The sequence below is a fragment of the Dromaius novaehollandiae genome, chromosome W, assembly GCF_036370855.1.
Source record: "Dromaius novaehollandiae isolate bDroNov1 chromosome W, bDroNov1.hap1, whole genome shotgun sequence".
NCBI lineage: Eukaryota > Metazoa > Chordata > Aves > Casuariiformes > Dromaiidae > Dromaius > Dromaius novaehollandiae.
The window spans coordinates 40,541,054-40,562,667 of record NC_088130.1 but is presented as its reverse complement, the minus strand read 5'-3'; the positions used below and the strand labels follow the sequence as shown (position 1 = coordinate 40,562,667).

Sequence of the window (21,614 nt, the reverse complement as noted above, 5' to 3'; positions counted from 1 at the left end):
TGTATTTCAAAATCTTATTTCCTTTGAATTGAGATGAAAAGAACAATGAAAAAAGTCCCTTCCCTGTGAAACAAAATGGCCCAAAAGATGTTATCAGAATGTTTTAGTTCTGTAAATTGAAGCATTCTGTTCCAATTTAAACTTAGCATTTTTATGGAAAAAAACATTCTAAATGTAAAGTTTTCTGAAACAAAAAAAATTGAAATAATTTTTTTCTATGAATGAGGGCCATTTTGTCAGATTGCTTCTTCACTTCTTTAGTATGCTTTTAAAACAAAACATTAGTTAAGGCTGACATAGTCCCATGGAATTGTTAGAGTTTCGTTTAACTGGAAGAGTTTCAGCAAGCTATAGTCATAAAACTGCTTGAATTAGCCCATGCTGCCAAGCTTGTCCCTGGCAGAGCTGAAGTTCAGGAGAGCTGAAAAGTGACATAAAGCTGCTTAAGTCTTTCCTCATGCAAGATCGTAGTCCAGATACAAGGCTTCACTGAACTTTTATACAGTTTAAATAATTCATTTTGAACCTTTTTTAGTTTGAGGACTCCTAAATATTTTCCAGATGAAGTGGATACACCTATTGAGTGAATTTAATTCTGCTGATAGTATGCTCGCTCTTGATAGTTCACTTTTGTGAGCCTGTCAGGAGAGTCCCACAAATGTGCAGGGATTTTGAGACAACAGATTAAAGCCATTAGTCTACATGATAAATAGAGTCTTAATCGTATACAATGTGCATGTTGAGTAAAGTATTCTGTTGATTTTCTGTTTGGATCAGCTTTTCAAAGTAGCTTCAATCCACAGCACGGTGTTGCACTCAGACAAATTCTGTGATCCATGTTATATGTCAGATTGGACTAGAGGTTTGTCCTGAATCTGTGAATATACAAAAATGTAGTATATACTGATTTATGCATCTGCCTCCATCTGTCCTCTTTGTTGTTAGTGTGGTTTTCATAGCATAGTTTTAAAATTTGGGTCTGCATTCCCTTTCTCAGAATAATTGTTTAGGAAGATTAAAAGGCCTGACCAATAGCTGGTATGAAGTCTGAGACATCTGACTTGAGCTGTAATATAATGGCTTACCTAAGCTGATGATCTGTTCTTCCATGTCTAGCTGATGAACTAAAATGTTGTGCCAACTGAGAGCTATTACAATTTTACTTGTCCCATGCTCCTTGTCTCAGACACATCAGACTTTGGTCTCAGAGCATCTGATCAATGGGAGGTGACATTTAAGGCTGTTACTAGGGAGTATAACTGTTTTATGGTATATGTGGTGGAGTCTTCTACAGTAGATGATGGTCATCGTACTGCACAGACCGACTGTAACACAGAGGAGTCATGAACCAAAACACACATCAGAAGAAGTGCAGAGACTCAATGTGACTGTGATTTTGTTTTTAGTGAATTTCCCATTTTCATCTCATGTGAAATTTTTAGCCAAAGTCACTGGGCTAGAGTCCTGAATGATCAATCAACCATGAGTATTTTAAAGAACAAAAAAGTACAGTCCCGAAATGATGATGAGGGTTGGTTGTTTTGAAATAATGTGTGTGAGATGTTTTTTCTTCAATCTATGGTTATTTTAGTTTAACTACAAAAGCATGTGGGACAGTTAGATATCAGTGGGCTGAAATCTAGGTTAGATTCTTGTTAAAGATTTTGAACCAAACTAATCACAGATACAAACATGAAGTACATGAAGGGATGTTTAAAAAAAATAGGGAGGTTCATTTGTGGAAGGATGGGCAAAGGGGGCTGAAGCCCTCTTCTGCAGTGGCACTACAGATCAGGGTTCATGTGCTTGATCACGTAACAGAGGAGAAGCCATTTCACTGCATGGCCCTTGTGTAGTAGAGTCCATCCAGTCCTGATATTGGTGAAATATGTGCTGACGAGGCACTCAGTGCATCTAAAAATAAATGCAAAATACATATCTGAGCAGAAGAAATGAAGTCATTTAACATGACTGTAGTTAACAAGCATACTCGAGAAAAAAACAGGTTTTCCCCACTTTTTACATTAAACTAACTTGTTTATTGCTTTTCCTTCTGAGCCACACATTTTTGATTCTTGTTGCAATTAAGTTATGACATAAGCTCTTTTCACAGTCACTGAATGTCACATTTACAGAAACTTGATGCAGACCCATACACGCAATATTTTAATGATATTTTAATCATACTATGAAATAAATTCACCCTGATATAAATCTGTTGAAGCCAAAATCAAAATTTTCTGGTCATCATGCACAGGAAGAAATTTGAATAATTCAAGCTATTTTGTTTTTTCATGCTAGCCTGTTATGTGGTAATGAGTTCTTGATAGTGTAACATTATGCAGTTTGTGATGGTGTCACACTATGGAACGAAACTCACACTTTGAAGACACAGAGAGTCCAAAATAGTGTTCTTATAAATCCTCTCCTCTCCTCTCCAAACAAAATACAGGCCCTGATTCAAAATCCATGAAGCAGTTTGTGAATCTTTCAGTGTAATTCATGGGTTTATCTGACCTCCAGTCCATTTACAAAAGACTGAACAATATTATTTCTCACAAACATTGGGCAAACTGCAGGAATCTACAGGTGGAATTCTGTTATTTGCAGCATTTCAGCTTGGATGTTAACTGTCCCATTATGAATGAGACTTTGCAAAAGTGTGCTAAATCCACAAGTCTTCTGAATGATATCATTCATTCTTTTGCAAGTTTAGAAAGCATCAGGATTTGTTTTTTGTTTAGTTCTCTATTCATTCTTCTTCAGCTGCTTATCTGAAGGCTTTTGGTAGAGAAAATGCTTTTTACCGCCTGACCTCCAGAATATGATTTTAGAAAAGGATTTCAGGATTCTTTGTAAAATATTAAAAATCTTTTCTAGAAAGGTAATTTAAAACTTCTATACATATTAAATGGGTTAAGAAATACTCTAGGCTGCAGATACAACTCATCCACCTATCTATTCCAACTCTGTATCCACTGCGTACCTCTTCACTTTCCTCAATGAAAGGCTTTACTGATAAATCTGCTCTAGGACTGTTGGCAGTCTGAACTGCCAACCTTGTTTTTACAACCTTTTAGCTACTTCTTTTTAATTTCTTTTTCTAGAAATTATATCAAGAAAGCCCCTCTTTGAATAAGTGCTCTTTTTTGGCTCGCTTGTCATGGCAATGTGTGAACTATTTATAAAAATACTTTAGAGCCAAATTCCTTTCCCTTAAAATCCTCACTTTGTCTCCCATGAAAAAGTTCATATCTGTATGGCTTTCCCTGCACAGGGCATTTCAGCTGAAATGGACACGAACATAAAAATTGGCAACACGTCAGCTCTACCTAGCCAGTTTACAGATGTTTGTGTGTCTGCCCTAAGGGTCTAACAAACCAGTTTAATAGATAAGACTTCTCCCTCCTAAATTCATATTTTACGATAGAATTCAGGTTTTCATCTCCGTGTCTTGCTTATTCTTAGAGAACAAGGTTATATGTTACATGAGCTGTATTATTAGATAGATTATTGGCCATCTCTAGGTTTTAGAGAATTTACTGTAGTTAATAATGCTGAATATTGGCAACTTGGCTTGCTAACACTGAATAATCAAAGTTCTAGAGTGGAGAAATTTTTACTAGAAAGAATTGAGCAGGATTCAGTGTATTACTGTCTTCTTAAAAGCTGGTTATTTTGCTCTTGAAACAAACAAACAAAACAGAAATGCTTAGTATTTAATGAAAGAGACTCCTGACAGTTTATTGTTGCAATATCATACCTTTAGCTAAGGTTCTTTTATGTGGATCTTTGCGGCATGTGAGATCTTGAAAAAGCGAACAAAGTAAAAGCAAGATCTGATAGAGATCTTTGCGTATGTAAGATTTTGTCTATGTCTTCTAGGTGAATTTGGAACAGATGTTGTTCATTAAATTTATTACCTACCATAAATGATTTAGCGTGAGCTAGTAATTTGAGGGACTCCCAGGTGTGCACTGCTACAAAAATAATACACTGGTCAGAACTTGTTAGTCATGGTACCCTCCTCCAAATTACAGCCTATCCAGTTCCACCCAGGTTTTTAAAAAATTTTATATATAGTTGTGTGCAAAAGGATGCTATATACTTTGTGCAGACAATCATGAAAATCATAATTAATGCTTATTCCATTTAGTCTATATACCAGGTCATTTCTGCCTATTCCTACCAGGTCGAATTTGCCATTTGCTCATTTGTGTATCTAGTTCCGTTGTATTTTTTGCATTCACAGTCTTGAAAAGACAGTGTACAAACCTGTGTTGATTAGCACTTCCATTTTTGTGAAAGAATAACCTCTAAATATATAGACCAGAATTGCTGTTCGCTAAAATTTGTGGATTCTGAAAGTGACTTTATTGCTCAGTTGTCGACATGTGTCTCTGTGTCAGATTGCAAATCTTGGACAAATAGCTAAATTCTTGCTTTTCTGCCTGAGCAAAATTTGAAAGGTAAGGTAGATCTGGGAAAAATCAAATGAACAGCTGCAGAAGCTGTATTTTTCCTGTGGCAGCATGCAGCCTCTGTAAATATTTCAAAGCTACTGGAGGAAAGAACAGGGTGAAATTCTCTCTCTACAACCACTGAATAAAAGAACACTAGTCTATGTCAGGGGGAAAGGAGGAGTTTCAATTCTGTAGTTATCTAATAGAGCTGTCATAATGCAGGACGAGGTAAACACCAGACTTCATTGGGGCAATACATAATAGCTGAGGCAGAAAAGAGGTATAAAGCAACCTTTTTTTCCTTGCTCTGGGAACACTGAGCTTAGTTCTGTACCTCTGGCTTGCACAAAAAAATCAAAACTACTCTTTCTGATTATTTTAGTGGAAATACACAACACTGAAGATGATTAATTCTCTGTAGAGCTGTTATGGATCTTAATTTTTCACAAGTTGTTTGATAATTAAATCAGCGCCTCAGATTCATGGCATCCTTACTGCATGTTCTTGGTAAAACAGACCTGAAGTCTCCATTTACCCTTCAGCTGGAAGTGCATCACACTGAAGACTCAGTAAATACTTCATAAGTTTAACTGTAAACACAGGATGAGATATTAGAACATTAATTTTCAATAGAGATGTAGTAACCTTTTCCAGTCAATTCGTCGTCAATTTGTGTGCACAAAAAGACATCAGAAGAATCACAAGCCTCTCACAAGGTTATGCATCAGTTTAATATGATTTAATACATTCTTTTCCAGAGTGATCACCTGATTACTATATCTTTGAGGGCTCAGTAGTCCTACAGGTTAAATGATGCTCATATTTAGCAGAATTACCTCTAACTAATGAAATATTTTACCTGTCATATATTCATTTTTTTTACATATTGTAAATAGTTTTAATGAGGAAAATTTAGTTATACACTGTACTCCATCATCTAGTGTGTATGACAGAATACCTGAAAGTATTTTGTGGGGAGCAACTGTTGCTGACAATGCTCTAAGAGAGAGGTAGTCTGTGTTGGTTTAGATCCTCTACTGGTAGATGTAGGCAGAGCTTCATTGGTTACATCAGTTTATACCAGCTGAGAATAAATTTGCTTTGGACAAAATGGTTGTAAACATATACTCACAAGCAAGATACATTTATGGAATAAGATTTCACGACAAAATTTCCAGCTTCAAGTCAGTAGGTTGAGCCTTGTATCAATGAAAGCCTGAAAGTTAGGGTTTTTTTTGAGTCAGTTAAAACTTTTTTTTTCGGAGGGTAGCATACATTATATAGAACAGAGAGTTTGCAGTAATGTTTATGCTGAGAAGGAGTACTTAAAAATGTCTGTGGAATTTGGGATCATAAATGTTACAGGAATTCATGAGGGCTTTGCAACTAAAACCTTGTCTGCTTAGAACTTTCTCCCTCCTTTCTATCTGTTTGGCTACCTAGGAAAAAAAATGAGAGGTTTATAGTATACGGGTGTGTGTGAATAATTCGAGTGAGCGATAAGCAGAGAAAAATAACTGGGCTTTGTTTGTGTTACTGTCTGGATGATGGTTCATTTTTGTATCCAGAATATTTTTCTTATTTGCTTCGTCATTCAGAATGCCAAATTGCAACACCTCTGGAAGTTAGGCTTTATTTCCTGCCCTAGAGTCCAAGAATAAAGAATCAAGCAGTTGATGGAGTTTTGATGGTGTTACTTGTTATTTGACTTAGACTATACTGAGGATAAATGGAGCTGCAGAGCTATGTTCTGTACATCCTATTTTGTTTTAAACTCTTGTCTAAGGTCAATTTTTAGTAAAAGTTAGCTAGTGCCACAGATCCATAGGAGCAGTTGCTGCGCATTGGGATCAGTGTTTGGGCTAAGAATGGTTTTCATCTTGTGCATTTCTTAGCTCTGCTGAATAGTATAGGATAAGTTAGCTCAGATCTGGTTTTGGGACTAAACACACATGTGGCAATCGATAGTATTACATAATCAATGCTTTTAATATACACAAATGCTTCGACTGGAATGTCAAGTACTGTAGCAGCCTTTAACACAGTGTCAATAGAAAAACATTGTTTCATTTGATATATTTCGTTTTGAATTTTTTGTTGTTTTTTGTTCCAGTAGATGGTTTGTACTACATATATCTACTGTAATGCGCGACCATCTCTGTCACTTAGGGATTATGAAAAGCTTTTTTTTTTTTGCAGATCATCCGGTGAACGAATTTTTGGATCTGCTCAATGGCCACATGCTTCCCCATGCAATAGATGAACCCCACATTGATGCAGAATCACCTCAGACTGAACCCTGTACTTCAGACCCTGTGCAGGATTCATCTGAATATATTGGATCCTATATACTGGATCCTTTCTTTCCAAACTTTATAGAATTTGAAGAGGAGGAAGACTGTGAAAATACTACCGATGTTACAACTCCTCCAGCTTTGCAGTTCATCAATGGAAAACAACAGGTGACAAATGCACCTAAAAGCACAAAAGCTGAGGAAGCCAGAAGCGACCAAATTGAAAGTGTTGCACATTCCAAAAATGTAACCTTTTCACAAATCAATGAAACAAACACATTTATAATGTCTGAAACTGAAGCTTCTGGTACAAAGCAACCAAGCAAAGCTGGAGAAATAATAGGGACGTTTGAAGTTACACAACCAACAGCAGATGTTGCAATGTTAGAACCTGTATATAGTGGTGAGTCAGAAGCTGCCACAACAGATAAATCAGTAGAGATTACTTCTTCATATGAGCAGTCTCCACAAAAAACTAAAGTGACTGTAACATGGCACGGAACAGAGGACAGCTCTACTAAAGACACAAAAAACTTGCTTTTGGTTACTAGTGAATCTTCTGGAGATGGCTCCACTGAATCTGATTTGTCTAGTTCTGTATTCTCAGAAATTGTAACAATACCAAGAAAGGAAGATGATGAAAAAAATTCAGGTATAACTTCTGCTCCTAATGCAGTTACAGTGGAAAGTTCTGCTGTAACTGCTGCTCTAGATGCAGTTTTTGATACTGCTACTGTAGGCATAGGTGTGAAAAACCTTATTCCAGAAGAGGGTACCTTTGCTCCGGAAGATCATTATAAATCAACTGTTAAACTTGATACACAGTTCCCAGTTGAAGGCCTTCTGGAAATGAGAAATCATACAGAAAGGCCCGAGATGAGTGCTTCTTCATTTATAGTTACTGAAGGCTCTGGAGATGTAGAAGAAGATATCACTGTAACTTCAGCAATGACAATGGAAACAGCAGTAACTGAAAAACTTTCTGTGCAAGATATTTCTTTGGGCTCTGGCACACTACTGCCAACAAAAAATTCTGTAACAGTTTCAGGAATCAGCTCTTCTTTGGCTAGAGGAACAAGTAGTCTTTATTCTGCTTTTGATCAAAGTTCTGGAGTAACTGTTCCCACCAAATCTATGCCTGAGTTTATTACAGAAAAAGTAGTTGCAAGCTCTATAGTAACTGAAGATGAAACTGAAGATGAAAAAGAAATACAGACCACTGTTTATTCAGCCAAGGAAAATTCAACTTCTGCTGCAGAGGGAAAATCAGATTTGAATGAACTTGAAAGCACTACTAATGAAGTCAGAACTGCAAGTCAGGAAGCCACCACTCTCAGAGAAACAATACCAGTGACAAATACTGTACCTTCTGAAATTAAAAATGTTACCACCATTCCTCTCTTGAAAAAGAAGAGGCTTTTCATAAATGAAGGATCAGCAGAAGAACCATCAGACATATTTTCAGGGGGTCCCACAAGAAAAGTGGTAAGTACTGACTCCCCATTTATTGATTCAGGTTCTGGAGATATAGATATTATCATTGAGTCTGCTACTTTGACTTCAGTTCCATCAAGGTCTGTGACTGAAACACAAACAGAAAAGCAGGAAGGAAAAGTTTTCAGCATAGATACTTCACTGAAGAACACAACTGTAGAATATGAAGAACATACAAGAAATGATAAATTAGCGATATCAGTTTTAAGTACTGGGTCAGATGACTTGATGAAGGAAGCTGGAGTAGTAAGTCAGATGTCCCAGCATATTTTTAGTACAGAAAATCCAGGAGAACAAAAACAGGAAACAGAAGCAACTTATACAGTTCCTTCTCAAGTAAAATCTAGTCCTGGTTCTAGAAAAGAGGTGACATCTCATGTTACACCAGGAGTTAAAACTAAATATTTACAAACAGGTGAGGTCACATCATCTCCAGAATCTGTGGTTAAAAACACCCCTCCTGACATCATGGTGACACATGGTATTGGCAGTATGAAAGCAGTATCTGAAACTACAGAAAGCAAAAATGAAAAAGATGGTTATTCAACTGCATCTTTAGGCAAAATTCTCCTAATTGAGCTTGGCTCTGGAGAAGAATTTAAAGGTGACAGCAGTACCACAAAACTAATATCTAATGGACCTACTGAAAAAATACTTGTAACTCATTTCTCATTTACTGATCAGGGATCAGGAGAAGCAGAGACTGTCACTGAATCATTTACAAAAACAACGGTTTCACCAGCTAGGAGACCAGATATACGAGAGAATTATGACAAAGAAGTTACTAGCATGCCGTCTGTAGATTATGCCTTCACTACCGAACCTGATGAGTTAGTCGCAAGTACTGAACATGAAGTAACCACAATGAGAATTGTAACTGACATAAAAATGGAAGAGAAAACAGTGGATGAAGTGACAATGACAGCTTTTACTACACAACTCCCTTTAGAGGAAGATACACATTCTGGGGAGAATAGGCCAGTCTCACCAAAAGCTACAGAGTCTTCTGAAGAAACAACAAAAGACCCATTCTTTAAAAGTACACAGTCTGCACCTGGACATCTAGAATTTTTAAATATTCCCACAGAAGGGCCATATTCAGGAGAAAAGAAATTAGAAACTGAATCTGTTAAAAACATATCTTTGCCATTTAATGATGATAGGGTAACTGAGTCTGTAAAGTTTGAAAGCAAATACATAAGCTCTTCAGCTACAGATACAGAAGGTGAAAATGATTTGGGACAAAAAGTTTTCCCTACTGAAGATATTCCCAGATCACTCCTGACACCTAAAGAAGATGAGCTAACAAATGATGAGATCACTGGTGATCTGTTATTTTCAGGAGAAGGATCAGGAGATGACCTTACTGTTATTCCTTCTATAGTGCCATTGGCTGTCAAAGATATCACAAGTACTCTAAGTCCCCAGACTTTTCTTCCTGCGATTGTGGGATCCAAACTTTCAACTGACAAGGCACAAGACTTTGAAAGAGGAAGCACTGAATCAAATGTTGAAGTTAATGAGGAAATTACAAGTGCTGTAAAAGAGCTGATTTCAGAAACAACAGACTCAATGGTCACCAGTTCCCCAGCTTTAACAGAAGAGAGTTCCAAGAGCTTCAGCTCTAAAGAGGTAAAAGAAATCAAACAGTATTTTGTTGTGACTGAAGAACCTCACACTAGAGAAACTAACTTCAGGAGAGGAGAAAATGAAACATATAGGACAACAACTACTTCTAGAGCTGTTTCTCAAGATGAAACTACACATTTGCTGATTAGAGATGGTGTGACTCCTGCTTCTATATTAATCAGTGGAACTCCTAGTCTTGAAACAGAAGAATCACTCATAACATCAACAACAAAATTGGCAAGCAGAGTATTACCTGAAAGCTCTGGAGAAGGATCTGGCTGGGCTGACGTTTCGGATTCATTTTCTCCTGATACATTTACCCATTTGTCAACTCCCCCTATGGTGAGAGTAGAACTAAATCCTTCATCTAGCATTCCTGGAGAAGTTTATTCTGAAGTTATGGCAACAGAGGCATCAACAGGTGGATCACAGACTGTGATCACAGCATTATCGCCCCTCATTACAGAAGAAAAAGAGATTGTGACAAATCCAACTGCTGCTCAGTCAAGGACAACTACATCAGAAGAACTAACAAGTGATAATGGGATATATGAGAAAAATATTCCAGTATTCAGTGATAAAAGAAATGTTGTACTGAATGTTTCAGTTTATGGTGATATTACACTAATTGAAGAACGACTTGAAATCACATCAGAAGAAACAACAATTATAGACATGGATCACTCCACATCAATGCCTGAAGATATTATAAGCGTGCAGACAGTGGCAAATCCTGCCATACAATCAACATATAGCAGTGATGATAGCATGAAAGTTGAAATGGACAAATATGATTCAACACCTAATTTTTCCCTAAACAAAGAGAAGTCACTTGGATCTGGTGATGGTCTTTCCTTGACTACTTCCAGTCAGCCACTAAACAGTGAATCAGTAACAGCTGAGCACAGACTAAAATCAAATGACAAGGATTTGGGTTCAGGGGATGCCATGGAGTTTACAACAGAAACTTTCGTCACTACCGAACTCTCTGAACTGGGCGTTTTCCTTCCAACAGTACCATCGCTGGCAAGCCCTCATGTGCCTCATGAATCTAAAGAAACTGAATTTGTGACTAAACATGTCACACTGGCAAGCACAACAGAAGACACCTATGAGCTGAATACTTCAGCAAACAACCAAGTAATAGCAGATCGAAGTGAAATCATCTCCATCTCTGGTACTTCTGGAATGGGCCAAGAAGAACTGGATGATAAGAAGCCTGTCATTCCTTCACTTAGACCTGATTTAACTACTGAGACAGAACAGGCTTTGACAACCAACGTGCTTGATGTAAGTATTTTCACCACACAGCATACATCCCCACACATAACGGTGTCATCCAGCAAGAACGAAGAAAAACATCCCACGGTTTATATAGACACAAAAAAACCATCAACAGAATCTGAAGAAACAGGTTCAGTGAGATTTTATTCTGAACCTCAAACTCCTAAATCCTCGGTAACTGTTCAGTTAGTTAATGGAGTATCTGAATATCCCGAAGTCATCATTCCAAGTACTTTGTCATCAAAGGATTCAGATCAGTCCAATCATTCATCAGAGCAAACCTTCAAAGAGGTTAATTCTGATATTGCAGCAACATATAAACCACCCACTACAGAGTTTCTTGATAAAACAGTGTCTCTACTAGAATTTTCTCCTGAGCCTGAATCAGAAAGCACAACTACTGAAAGTACTCCTCATTTTGGTAGACTTGTAACAGACAAGACAGAGGAGACAGAGACTTCTGTAACTGATTTGGTTGTTGAGGAAGAAGCTACTGTTTCTGGAGATTCTCCATCAATACATGTCTTCCCTACTGCTTTTTTGAGTTTTGGAGAAATAGTGAGCACAGATGTTCCCAAAGTTAGCACAATAAAAGTTGAAACTTCTTCAGAGAGAGCGAAAGAGCCTAGTCAAGAAGATGACACCAGTAATGAGAGAGAAATTCCACGGCTTTTTTCCACACCTGTTTTGGGTTCACCTGATAGCATAGGAGATAGAGGATTTAAACCTGAACAGGAAGCAGTTACAATGCTAACTTCATCTTCCCAACCGCTGCATAGGAGTATGGAAACACAATCAGCTTTCTTTGTGCAAGAGGAGACCACAACAATTTCTTCTAACATTGCAACAAACAATACAGCCTCTGGAAACAATCCTTATCAGAGTAAACAGACAACAATAAGCTCTGAGGAGCTAAACACAGTTGAACTTGTAACTTCTTCCTTTTCCCTTCCTGAAGTCACTAATGGATCAGATTTCCAGATTGGCACCAGTGTGGGTTCAGTTGAAGGCACAGCAGTGCAAATACCAGGTAACTTCCAAATTTGATCAATGTTTGTTTTGATACTTGTATATGTTTGTCTTAACTCTGATAAGAGGTATGACAATTGAAGCACCATTGAAATACATCGAAACTCATGAGCCTCAGGCTTTTAAATCAGCATGATTGTGTACAAAATTAAGGAGAATGGGGAGACTGGAACCCAAGCTCAGTGACTTCTTGCGTGTTTGCACCATGGAGCTCTGGATCAGGCTTAAGGTGACCAGCCAGTTCTAAAAGGCTGGAAGGTAACATTGACTGTGGTAAAGAATTCAGCTATAATTACTTAACTTTCAAATTTATAATGGGGATAGATATAATCATTTTATCTGATAGGTTTTCTGTGTTAGCATGATAGCATGCACATATACAATTGATTTATAAGTAGTTTTTTTATAACATATTGCGATTGACTTGGAGAGTAGATCTAGTGTGCCTTTTAGATAGCATCAGAATTTTCTACAAAAATGACCTACTTTCAATCTACAAGATTATGTTCCAGATGAAGAGAAAACTGAGGCTCCACAAAGTCAGCTGTCTGCAATTTAACTGTTTGATGCAGTGTCCGACTCACATAAATTACAGATCTTTTTGTTAGACATCATTTGCCACAATATTTCAGTTTATGTGACAGTTATTAGGCACCATTTCACAAAATGCACAGATGATACTGTAAAATCAGTTTGAGTAGTGTGGTTTCAATTGATAATTTATCTAGATATAGCTGAGGAAAGAACTGAAGTAGCTTGATATTGTGGGTTTTTTATTATTCAGCCTCCAATTATCCAGGTAGCTGTCAATTATAAAATATTTATTGGGGAAATATCCAGTCCTTAGGAGGATCAGCAGGCAATAAACCCACAATAAATATACTTAAGTCCTTAACATATCCCTGCATTATGGACATTCAGTGAAGCAGTCATAAAACAAGTACCCTGTTTTATGGAGATGATCAGGTTCCTTTAAAGCCCTCCAAAGCAAGGTCCTGTCCCCTTAATTACATGCCCAAATTTATGCAGACAGGATTTTCTGAACCTGCTTCTTTCCAGTGGCTAGATAGGGAACTTGTGTACTTTAAGAAGACTGCTTCGTTAGATGTTTAACTTGCAACGGTAAATGAATGCTACTTATTTTGTATTTCTTAAAGGATAGTCAGAGCATCTTGCAAAAACATAGCCACCAGTCTAAACTTTTCTCATGTGTCTGAATGAAATTTGGTACAGAGCTTTCTTAGCCACTTTGTAAGTTTTCAAATAAAGCCAGGACTTTGTTCTTGTATCGCAGAGGGAATGACTTCATGGTTTTACTCTAGCTCCGAAAAGCTGATACTTGAAATGGCTATCTATTGCGTATCTGTGTGAGTGATTACTCTTATTCATTAAATCAAATGCAATAATCTAAGTGTCTAAACTCAGTTGAAATAAACATCACTAGAAGGCATCAAAGCTCTGCAAGGAAAAGCCATTTAAATGATAACTCCTCTGCTAAAAGATGATTTCACAGCAGGTAAGCTTTTATCTTAATGTTTTAGTGCAGTTGCGAATGTATGTAGTACATTTACTTGTTTTCTTGAAGTGTGTCTTAAAGATAGACAACTGGGAAATGTGTTTCTGTTAAAGCATCCTTTCAGAAAAATAAGACTTTGTGGGCATTGATTGGTTAAATACAACAAAATGAAATAAAAGCAGCCAGCTAGTGTGTTAAAGAGATGTATGTTCTGTGTACCCAGTCATTCTACATAAACTAACCTTGTTCAAAAAAATGCATTTTCCATTCATTTTGCATATCTTTAACTGTTTTCAGCTATAATTGTCATGTCACGCCAACTAAATCCTCAGTAGAATATCATGACTGCCAAATATAGTACAAAGTGCTGTGAAAACAATGCAACAATCCTGAAAATGATTTATATTTGTTCATAGTATGTATCATGTTATTGTTAAAGTTGAAAATAATGATGCCTGAAAATAATAAGCTTTACTGCTTTACAGAACTATTTTATTCATAGTATTTTATGATGTTATTATAGTCTCTGTAACTACAGTAAAGCCTACAAGGTCAAAGCAGAAATGAAGAAATATATTTCTTCTAAAGATCCAAGAACACGTCAGTTCTTTAAGACTACAGAGTAAATTTTATTCTTCTATTTGCTTAACAGGTCAAGATCCATGCAAAAGTAATCCCTGCCTTAACGGTGGTACCTGCTATCCACGTGGTTCATTTTACATCTGTACATGTTTGCCGGGTTTCAATGGCGAGCAGTGTGAATTAGGTAAGGTGATGCCATCTACATCTGTTGTCTACAGCTTAATTAGAATATAAAGTTTTCATATGTGCAATTTGGAAAAGGAATGGTGTGTTTTAAAGTTGATAAATACCTAGGCATTTGAAAAATTCTATAGTCAGGCCTTACTTAAGAAGAGAACAATAAAATGAAGGAGGTCCATTTACCACTTTTCTCTCTCCCTGTAAGTTGCACACACAGGCGCACACACATGCACACACATAAAGAAATTATTAACTAAACAGAATGACCTAGAATTCATGAAATTAAATTCATAAATGCGTCAAATAAAGCCAAATAAGCATTATTATTTGGAATAGTTCCTTAAAAGCTTTGTGTAATGAGTCGACAGGGTGATAAAATAACCTAGTCCCAAACATAACTGGAAAGCTGAGCATTGAATACCAGCTGATATTTTTTCAGGCAAACTGTAAATATGATCAGAGTCACATACAAAGATTTTTTTTGTGCTCTGGTCACACGCCATGGAGTCAAATGAGGAGTCAAATTCTCCACAGGAAAGGGAAAATACTACATTCTGCCCAGTATGACTTTCTTTCTCAGCTACACAATGAGATGAAGATCTAGATTTTAGAAATTAACTTGGGAGTCACAGTGCAGGATATAAGAGTGTATATGTATAAAATTGTAGTATCAGTAATATCACTTTCCTGAGGGAACTGCTATTTCATTTGTTGGTGAGGAGAGTGGAAGGTTGTGTATAGTGAAATCAAAATTATGCAAAGAAAACCACTCTGTTGGATCTTTTGCAATACTTCATTTTTCCAGATTGTATTGCACCTAGTAGTAATTATGACTAAAGATGAAGAACATTTCCCTTCTAGGAGGTGGGTGGGTTATAATAACACTTCTATATTTATTTTGTAGATATTGATGAATGCCAGTCTAACCCATGTCGGAATGGAGCCACGTGTATAGATGGCCTCAATACATTTACTTGTGTCTGTTTGCCAAGCTATATAGGTGCTCTCTGTGAACGAGGTAAGGCATACTTTTTAATCTGTGGTGATCTAAATCTCAGGTATGTTATTATTGAAGAGGCAAAACTCCGTTAACTTTTCCAAGAGCTCTAATACCAGTAAAAGCACTAGAGCAATAAAAGCACTAGCACTACCCTGGCATGGTATTAGCAGTTCCAGAGGATATCAGGGCATATAGTCTGTTGGTACCTTCCCATCAGGGCTCTTTTCTGCAGTATCTGAAATCTGCAGATTCGTAAAAAGTTAGACTGTACCATGATGGAAGAGGCACAACTACTCTCCATTATGAGGGAGCATACCAACAGCTAGCTAAGGCTCTTCCAACTTTCTACAGCTATCTGCTTCCATTTTGACACCCTTCTGGAAAATCTAGGCAAAGCCTCCTACAGAAAAGGGAGGATGAAAGAAACTGTCAAAATCTGTGGGAGGTCATCAGTGATGAGGAGAGGTTATAATTTTTAGTGCTAATAAAACCTGAGTATGTCAGACTCTCACGATTTGTGGCTCAGGACTTTTTGTTTAAAGTTACATCTCTGCCATCTTTTGCAGATGGATGAGAGCAAACTCCATCCACATTGATTAGAAGCGACATTACTGCTGTACCAAATATGAACTAGTACTTTCTTTTTCTTAGTGTGGCTTATTTGGGCAGGCTCGGTCTCTATCTACAGCAATACAGTTTCCAGGTGGCTCCATGGGACGTACAACATGCTCATATTTGCTTGCAAACTACTGGGAAGACATATAACCATGTTCTCTCATTCCTGTAATGATGTTTATAACAAGAGGGAGCAGAGTTATTTTCTGACAGAGCTTCTGTCTTACAAAGCTGTAAACAGTGTGAAAGACCTATCACTTAGAACAGGCACCACTTGAAAGTAGGAATACTGGACTGAAAGTATCTGATCACGGTCAATGAACTAGACATTCTGATGTTGTTTCGTTACCATTGACTATTCTAAGGCTTGTCTCTCATCATCAGCTGAATGAGTGAAAGGCAGTTTGCAAACTCTTACAGGTCAACCTGTGGAGATTTGTTTGTTAGAGCTGAAACCTCTGGAAGCTGACTAGCTCCAGCAGTTGTCACTTGTCGCTGTTTAACTCTTATAGTAATCTGGCTCACCTTACAGTTTGAAAGGCCTTTCTGAATCTGTTCTCCAGAACTACAAGTTGACTGTGTTTTCACAACAGAAGAAAAAAGTGTTCTCGCTCCCTTCCTCCTCTCTTTCATTTCAACATATCCATAGTAGCGAATGGCTCTGAGCACCGTGGTAGCTTTAAGCTGCTTTTTATGACCAACCTGAGAGTGTATTTTAGGTGGTTAATGGGAACATTTCCTAGTTTGTCAATCAGAAACAGAGCCCTGCTCACTCAGCTTTGGAATTTAAATTTCCTCCACTTAAAGTCCTGCAGTGGTTTGGGACCTGGGAAAAGTGTTCAGTGCCAAATTTCCATTCCACCAGACAAAATAAAACTGTGTTGGCAATTCAGACACGGTTGTCTGGCAAGCAGGCTTTATTTCAAGGCATCAGGCCTGACCTCACTAGATTTAAAGACCAGCCAGAACGACAAAATGTGTACCTCAGTGCCACAGGAAAGGTGGAGTTGAGCACACTAAGATTATATTTCATTACTTGTTCTTTTTTTTCTCCAATATATATTATTTATTTTAGAGATCTTCAAAAAAAGTAAAGTTGGAGGGCTTAGTAGACATGGTGCTGAATATTCAAAATGTCATGGAAGTGAATGGAAGCAGTGAGTGCACACTGCCTCTGAAAATGAAACTCAAAAAAGGAGACAACTCTCTTACATTCTGGTCCCAAGACACTGTTGTAGGAAAACATAGAGTTCAGAATATAGCCAAAAAGCTCCCGCGAGACTTTTGCAGAATAAGGACTCTCTCAGCTGATGTTTGAGCTAGGATATCCGCATGGGATTAAGCAAGGGTCGGTGTTAGGAGAGGATATGATTGGAGGACAGTGTGGCTGCACTTGGGTGATTTAAAGCCCTTCAAGGAACATTGGCAGGTGGTAAAAGTTAGAACAGCCTGCAGGGTGATCTAACCTAGCATAAAAGAGAGAAATTCTGAGAATCAGTGAGCTGTAGTTGGCTCCTTGACAGCCATTTTTCTTGCAAGGTGGAATCAGTTCAGCAGAAAATCTGAGCCCAGGAACCTTTTCCTGAAGAGAGCCAAAATTGTCTGATAATAAAAATTGATCAACCAAAGGGTTTCCTCTTTAAATGTAATTGGTAGCTCAGTAAACCAGCATAATTTCTGCTTCAGACTAAATTAAAGGTGAGTGGGGTACATCTGCTAGAAAATGCCTCCTTTTCCTTATTGTATGTGTCTTTTGAAAGTACAGTTGCATATTCTACATACCATTTGGTGACACTTGCATGTCACTTTTTAAATGCAGAAATATCCAGAAAAGATTTTCACAGGATGGCTGCAGGCTGAAGAAGGACATGAGGCTAGTCTTTTCCCAGGGGATTCCTCAGTCATTCCATTGGCATTACCCTGTGAAAAGCTGTGCAGCGACCTTTCAGAGGGTCCAAATGAAGGAAGTCAGAGCTCAGAGCCTTCCAATTTTGATCCTTAAATTCTTGCTTTGCAAGCTCCATGTTTGGGGAAAGAGGGGAGGAAGCTCATTTGCTACCTTGTCTCACACTGAGGACCAACAGCTTCTCTGCAAGTCAGTGGGACTAATCACAGAGACTAGTCCCTAAGGACCATATGTCAGTCTGTGACTATTGTTTCAGTATTCGGCTCTCTATATTTGTGATGAGGAGTACCTTACTTCATGAATAGTTACAGAGGTAACAACAAAACTGTAAAGAGACTGCAAGCTGGACTTCAGTTTCTAGACTAAGCTACTGAAGTGTTCGTTATGAAAACTGGGTGGATGAGCACCTGTTTATATCTTCTGTTTCCTCCCTTGGTTGGCTAGAGTTTCCATTTCTTTTTCGTTCTCTCTCCTTGCTGTTCTAGCTGGTGTCTACCTGCTTTCAAGGAATGGTGTTTGTGTGTTAAACTTACGGTTTGGCTTTCGGTGCTGCAGGATTTCTGCAGAGACTCCTTGACTAGCCTGTTTACCAAATGCAGCTGCATGCATGGGACTATGTGCCAAAATGGCACATATGTGTTTGTTTGTGGACATGCCTCTTCGGGATAATACAACTAACCGTTTTGTCTTCCAGATTCCCAAAGCAAAACAATTTTTTTAATTATCATCAGGAACAATGTTTTTTATAACCCACTTTCTTTGTTCAAATGTTTATGATTACTCCTGTCTCATTTGATTCGCTTTGTTCTCAGAGCTTGGTAGCTTGGGATGGAAGCGTTTGAGAAGGGCTCAGTGCAAAGATGCCTTCTGAAAACAGATGGTCTCTAACTGATGTCTTTCAGCTGAGAAGGGATTTTTTGAATATTTACCAGAGAAATGTTTTCTCCTCAAGATGTGTGGGCTAATGTATCTCTGACATTTGTTCATTACCTGAAGCCAGACAGTCACAGATAAAATTCACAGCTAAGACTCCCATTATGTTCTAGTATCTGTGTTTCACTCTTTATCTTCTTTAAACCTCTTACAGGATTTGTTTAAAGATAAGGGACCTGTTGTTAGCAGCTTATTGCAGCTGTTGAAAAAGCAGAACCTACCTCTGCATTACACCTGCAGGGTACTTTGTTTTTTTTAACGTAGTGTTTAGAGACATTATATATCTACAATTTCAGTTATAGAGAACAGAAGCTGTGTGGGTAACTCTTTGCACACATCACTGAAAATTACCTTGTAAATTGTAATAAATCTTAAGACTAGTGAGACAATTTTTAAAATGCCATAAACATGACAAGCAGACAAGCAGTGTTTCAGTCTTTCCATCGTGTTCTGGAATAAGTTTACATAAAGCTATGATTACCTCCCAGGATAAGTATACGATGAACATGGAATATTGTATTCAGTAAGTCCTTACACCTACTCTGCTCACAGAAAATTTACACCCACCTGCAATTAGACTTTACTTCTTCACTAAAGGCTGTTAAAAATTTATACTCATATGGAGCCCTTACCTTTGTGTGAGTCTCAGCTTTGTTAATGTAGTAGGACATGTAAACGCTCAGGATAAATCAAAGCTTGTTCCCACCTGTGTAACAGAGATGAGATCGTTGCTACACTTTTATTTGCCTGGCTTGCATTTGTCATCCTCTGGCCTCCTGATTCACCCTGGTGGTGAGCCAGGACTCTCCCTTTCACCCTTCCTTTTGCTTTCTTCTCTTCAACCCCCCAAATCCTCCCTTCCCCTTCCAAAAATCCTGTGTCTTTTATAGCCTTCAGCCCTGTCCTTTCCTCTTCTTGTAGTTTTGGGCTATAAACAGGTGCAGAAGAAGGTATTCAACTATCCCTCTTTTTTCTCATGAAAAACAATATGCCATTTTGGGTTGGGAGGGGTCGTGCATACACCATGGGTGCATGTATATCAAGTGTAAGTACATATGCCAGTTTGGTATCCTCTGTCTTAAGCTGAGAATAGATATTTTGACACTCCTGATTCAAAGTTAGACCATTATATCTCATTCTTTGAACTCAGTCTTTTAGCTCTTGTGTTTTCACACGCTCTGCCTCCCTCATATACCACTCAGCAGATCTTCCCTCAAATCTTGCACTTCTGCCGTAGCGGTAGAGGCTTAATCAGAGTAGCCTGAAACTGCTTTCTGGCCAGGACTTTTCTCGGCATGCAAAGCTGCTTGTTATCTGACTTGTTTCCTGTGGGACGCGGTGGTCCCCAAACAAGATGAATAATAAAATCTTAAGTGCCTTCACAAAGGACACAGCACTGTTAGTCAGCACTGTGTGGTTAAAGAAATGTTCTTGAAAGCCAAAGGCAGACTAAACTTTAAAATGGCCTAGATCCCAGAGATTAAAGCTGTATCTGCAGCATGCACCTAATGCAGAATACAGTGAGGGAAAACATCAAAAACTAACAACTTGATAGTATAGATTACATTCCTTTTTCATATTTGGGATTACTCAAAGCACAAACAGTTTTCTACAGCTTAACTTGCAGAAAATAGAAGAGGGAGTAATCAGTTTAAGTTCTATTTTGCCTCTGTATTTGCTACATTTATGCCTGTACTGATGACTTTTTAAAAAGATTTTGATACCAGACTCCTAGGACAATAGTTACTATGTTATTAATGTTGCCAGAAATTGTCAAAGAAATGCCATTGAAGTGATATAAATGTATTTATATGGATTTAAAAGTGCAAATGTATCTGAAGCCTAGTTTTTATGTCAGGAGATTTTAAATGGGCAACAGAAATTCCCAAAAATAGAAGCTTTCTTGCTTCAGGATGTGAATGATCTCTTCCTGCTATGAAATAAGAATCAGCCTTGTCTCATGGACAGATTATTCCCTAATTGTCTCCTCGTAATAGAGGAATAACTGGCCACCATTAAATATACATTAGCAGCCTAATTGTACCAATGGTCTGATCCATTTTGGCAGTTTGTATGGCACACGACCTCTAGCTAAAGCTTGAGAAATATCATAATTAAAGAATGTGCAGTCATATGTAGTTAGCACATTCTATAATGTTTGGCTTTTTCTGTACGGTTGCAAAAAGAGCCTCTTTGGCCAAAGCATGTTATTGACTTTAGGAAATCCCATTTCATACCAAGAATGTATAACCTCTTGAAAGGCAGTATGGTTGCTTTCAGACTTGGTGGAGAGCAACAGACTGTTGCCTGATGAAAAGAAAAATGCAGCTTTGTGTTTCTGTGCTTTAGCATCCCACGACAGAGGCCCTTCTGGGTGAGCCAGCAGCACGTTTGGATGGCTGGAACAGGATGTAGTCAGGACATGCTGTGATCTTGAGCTGAAGTGTCCTTTATGGTGCCATTTCAACTGTCATAACTCCAAACAGTCTGAGTTTTCTCTATCATTTCTCCTATTCCTCCCTAAAACTCTCTCTTCTTGGTGGCAAGCTCTTCTCATCATCAGGCACAGCTCAGACACACTCAGGCCTCACATTTGTTATGCCCGTACTATTACAGTACTGATTTTGTCTGTGATTCATTCCTGCAGTGTTGGTGCAGAATCAGACTTGGGGTGGGAACTGTATTGTTT

At 37.9% G+C, this 21,614-nt stretch overlaps 1 protein-coding gene across 2 annotated transcripts in view; it reads left to right on the top strand.

Moving 5' to 3' along the window:
* The window catches only part of LOC135324222 (versican core protein-like), a 114,958-nt gene that overhangs the window by 72,901 nt on the left and 20,443 nt on the right, over positions 1–21,614 (top strand). For both annotated transcript variants that reach the window (XM_064499996.1, XM_064499997.1), the window contains exons 8-10: positions 6,663–12,194; positions 14,362–14,475; positions 15,376–15,489. In XM_064499996.1, the coding sequence (XP_064356066.1) occupies positions 6,663–12,194; positions 14,362–14,475; positions 15,376–15,489 (5,760 nt within the window). The remainder of the gene's footprint in view (positions 1–6,662; positions 12,195–14,361; positions 14,476–15,375; positions 15,490–21,614) is intronic.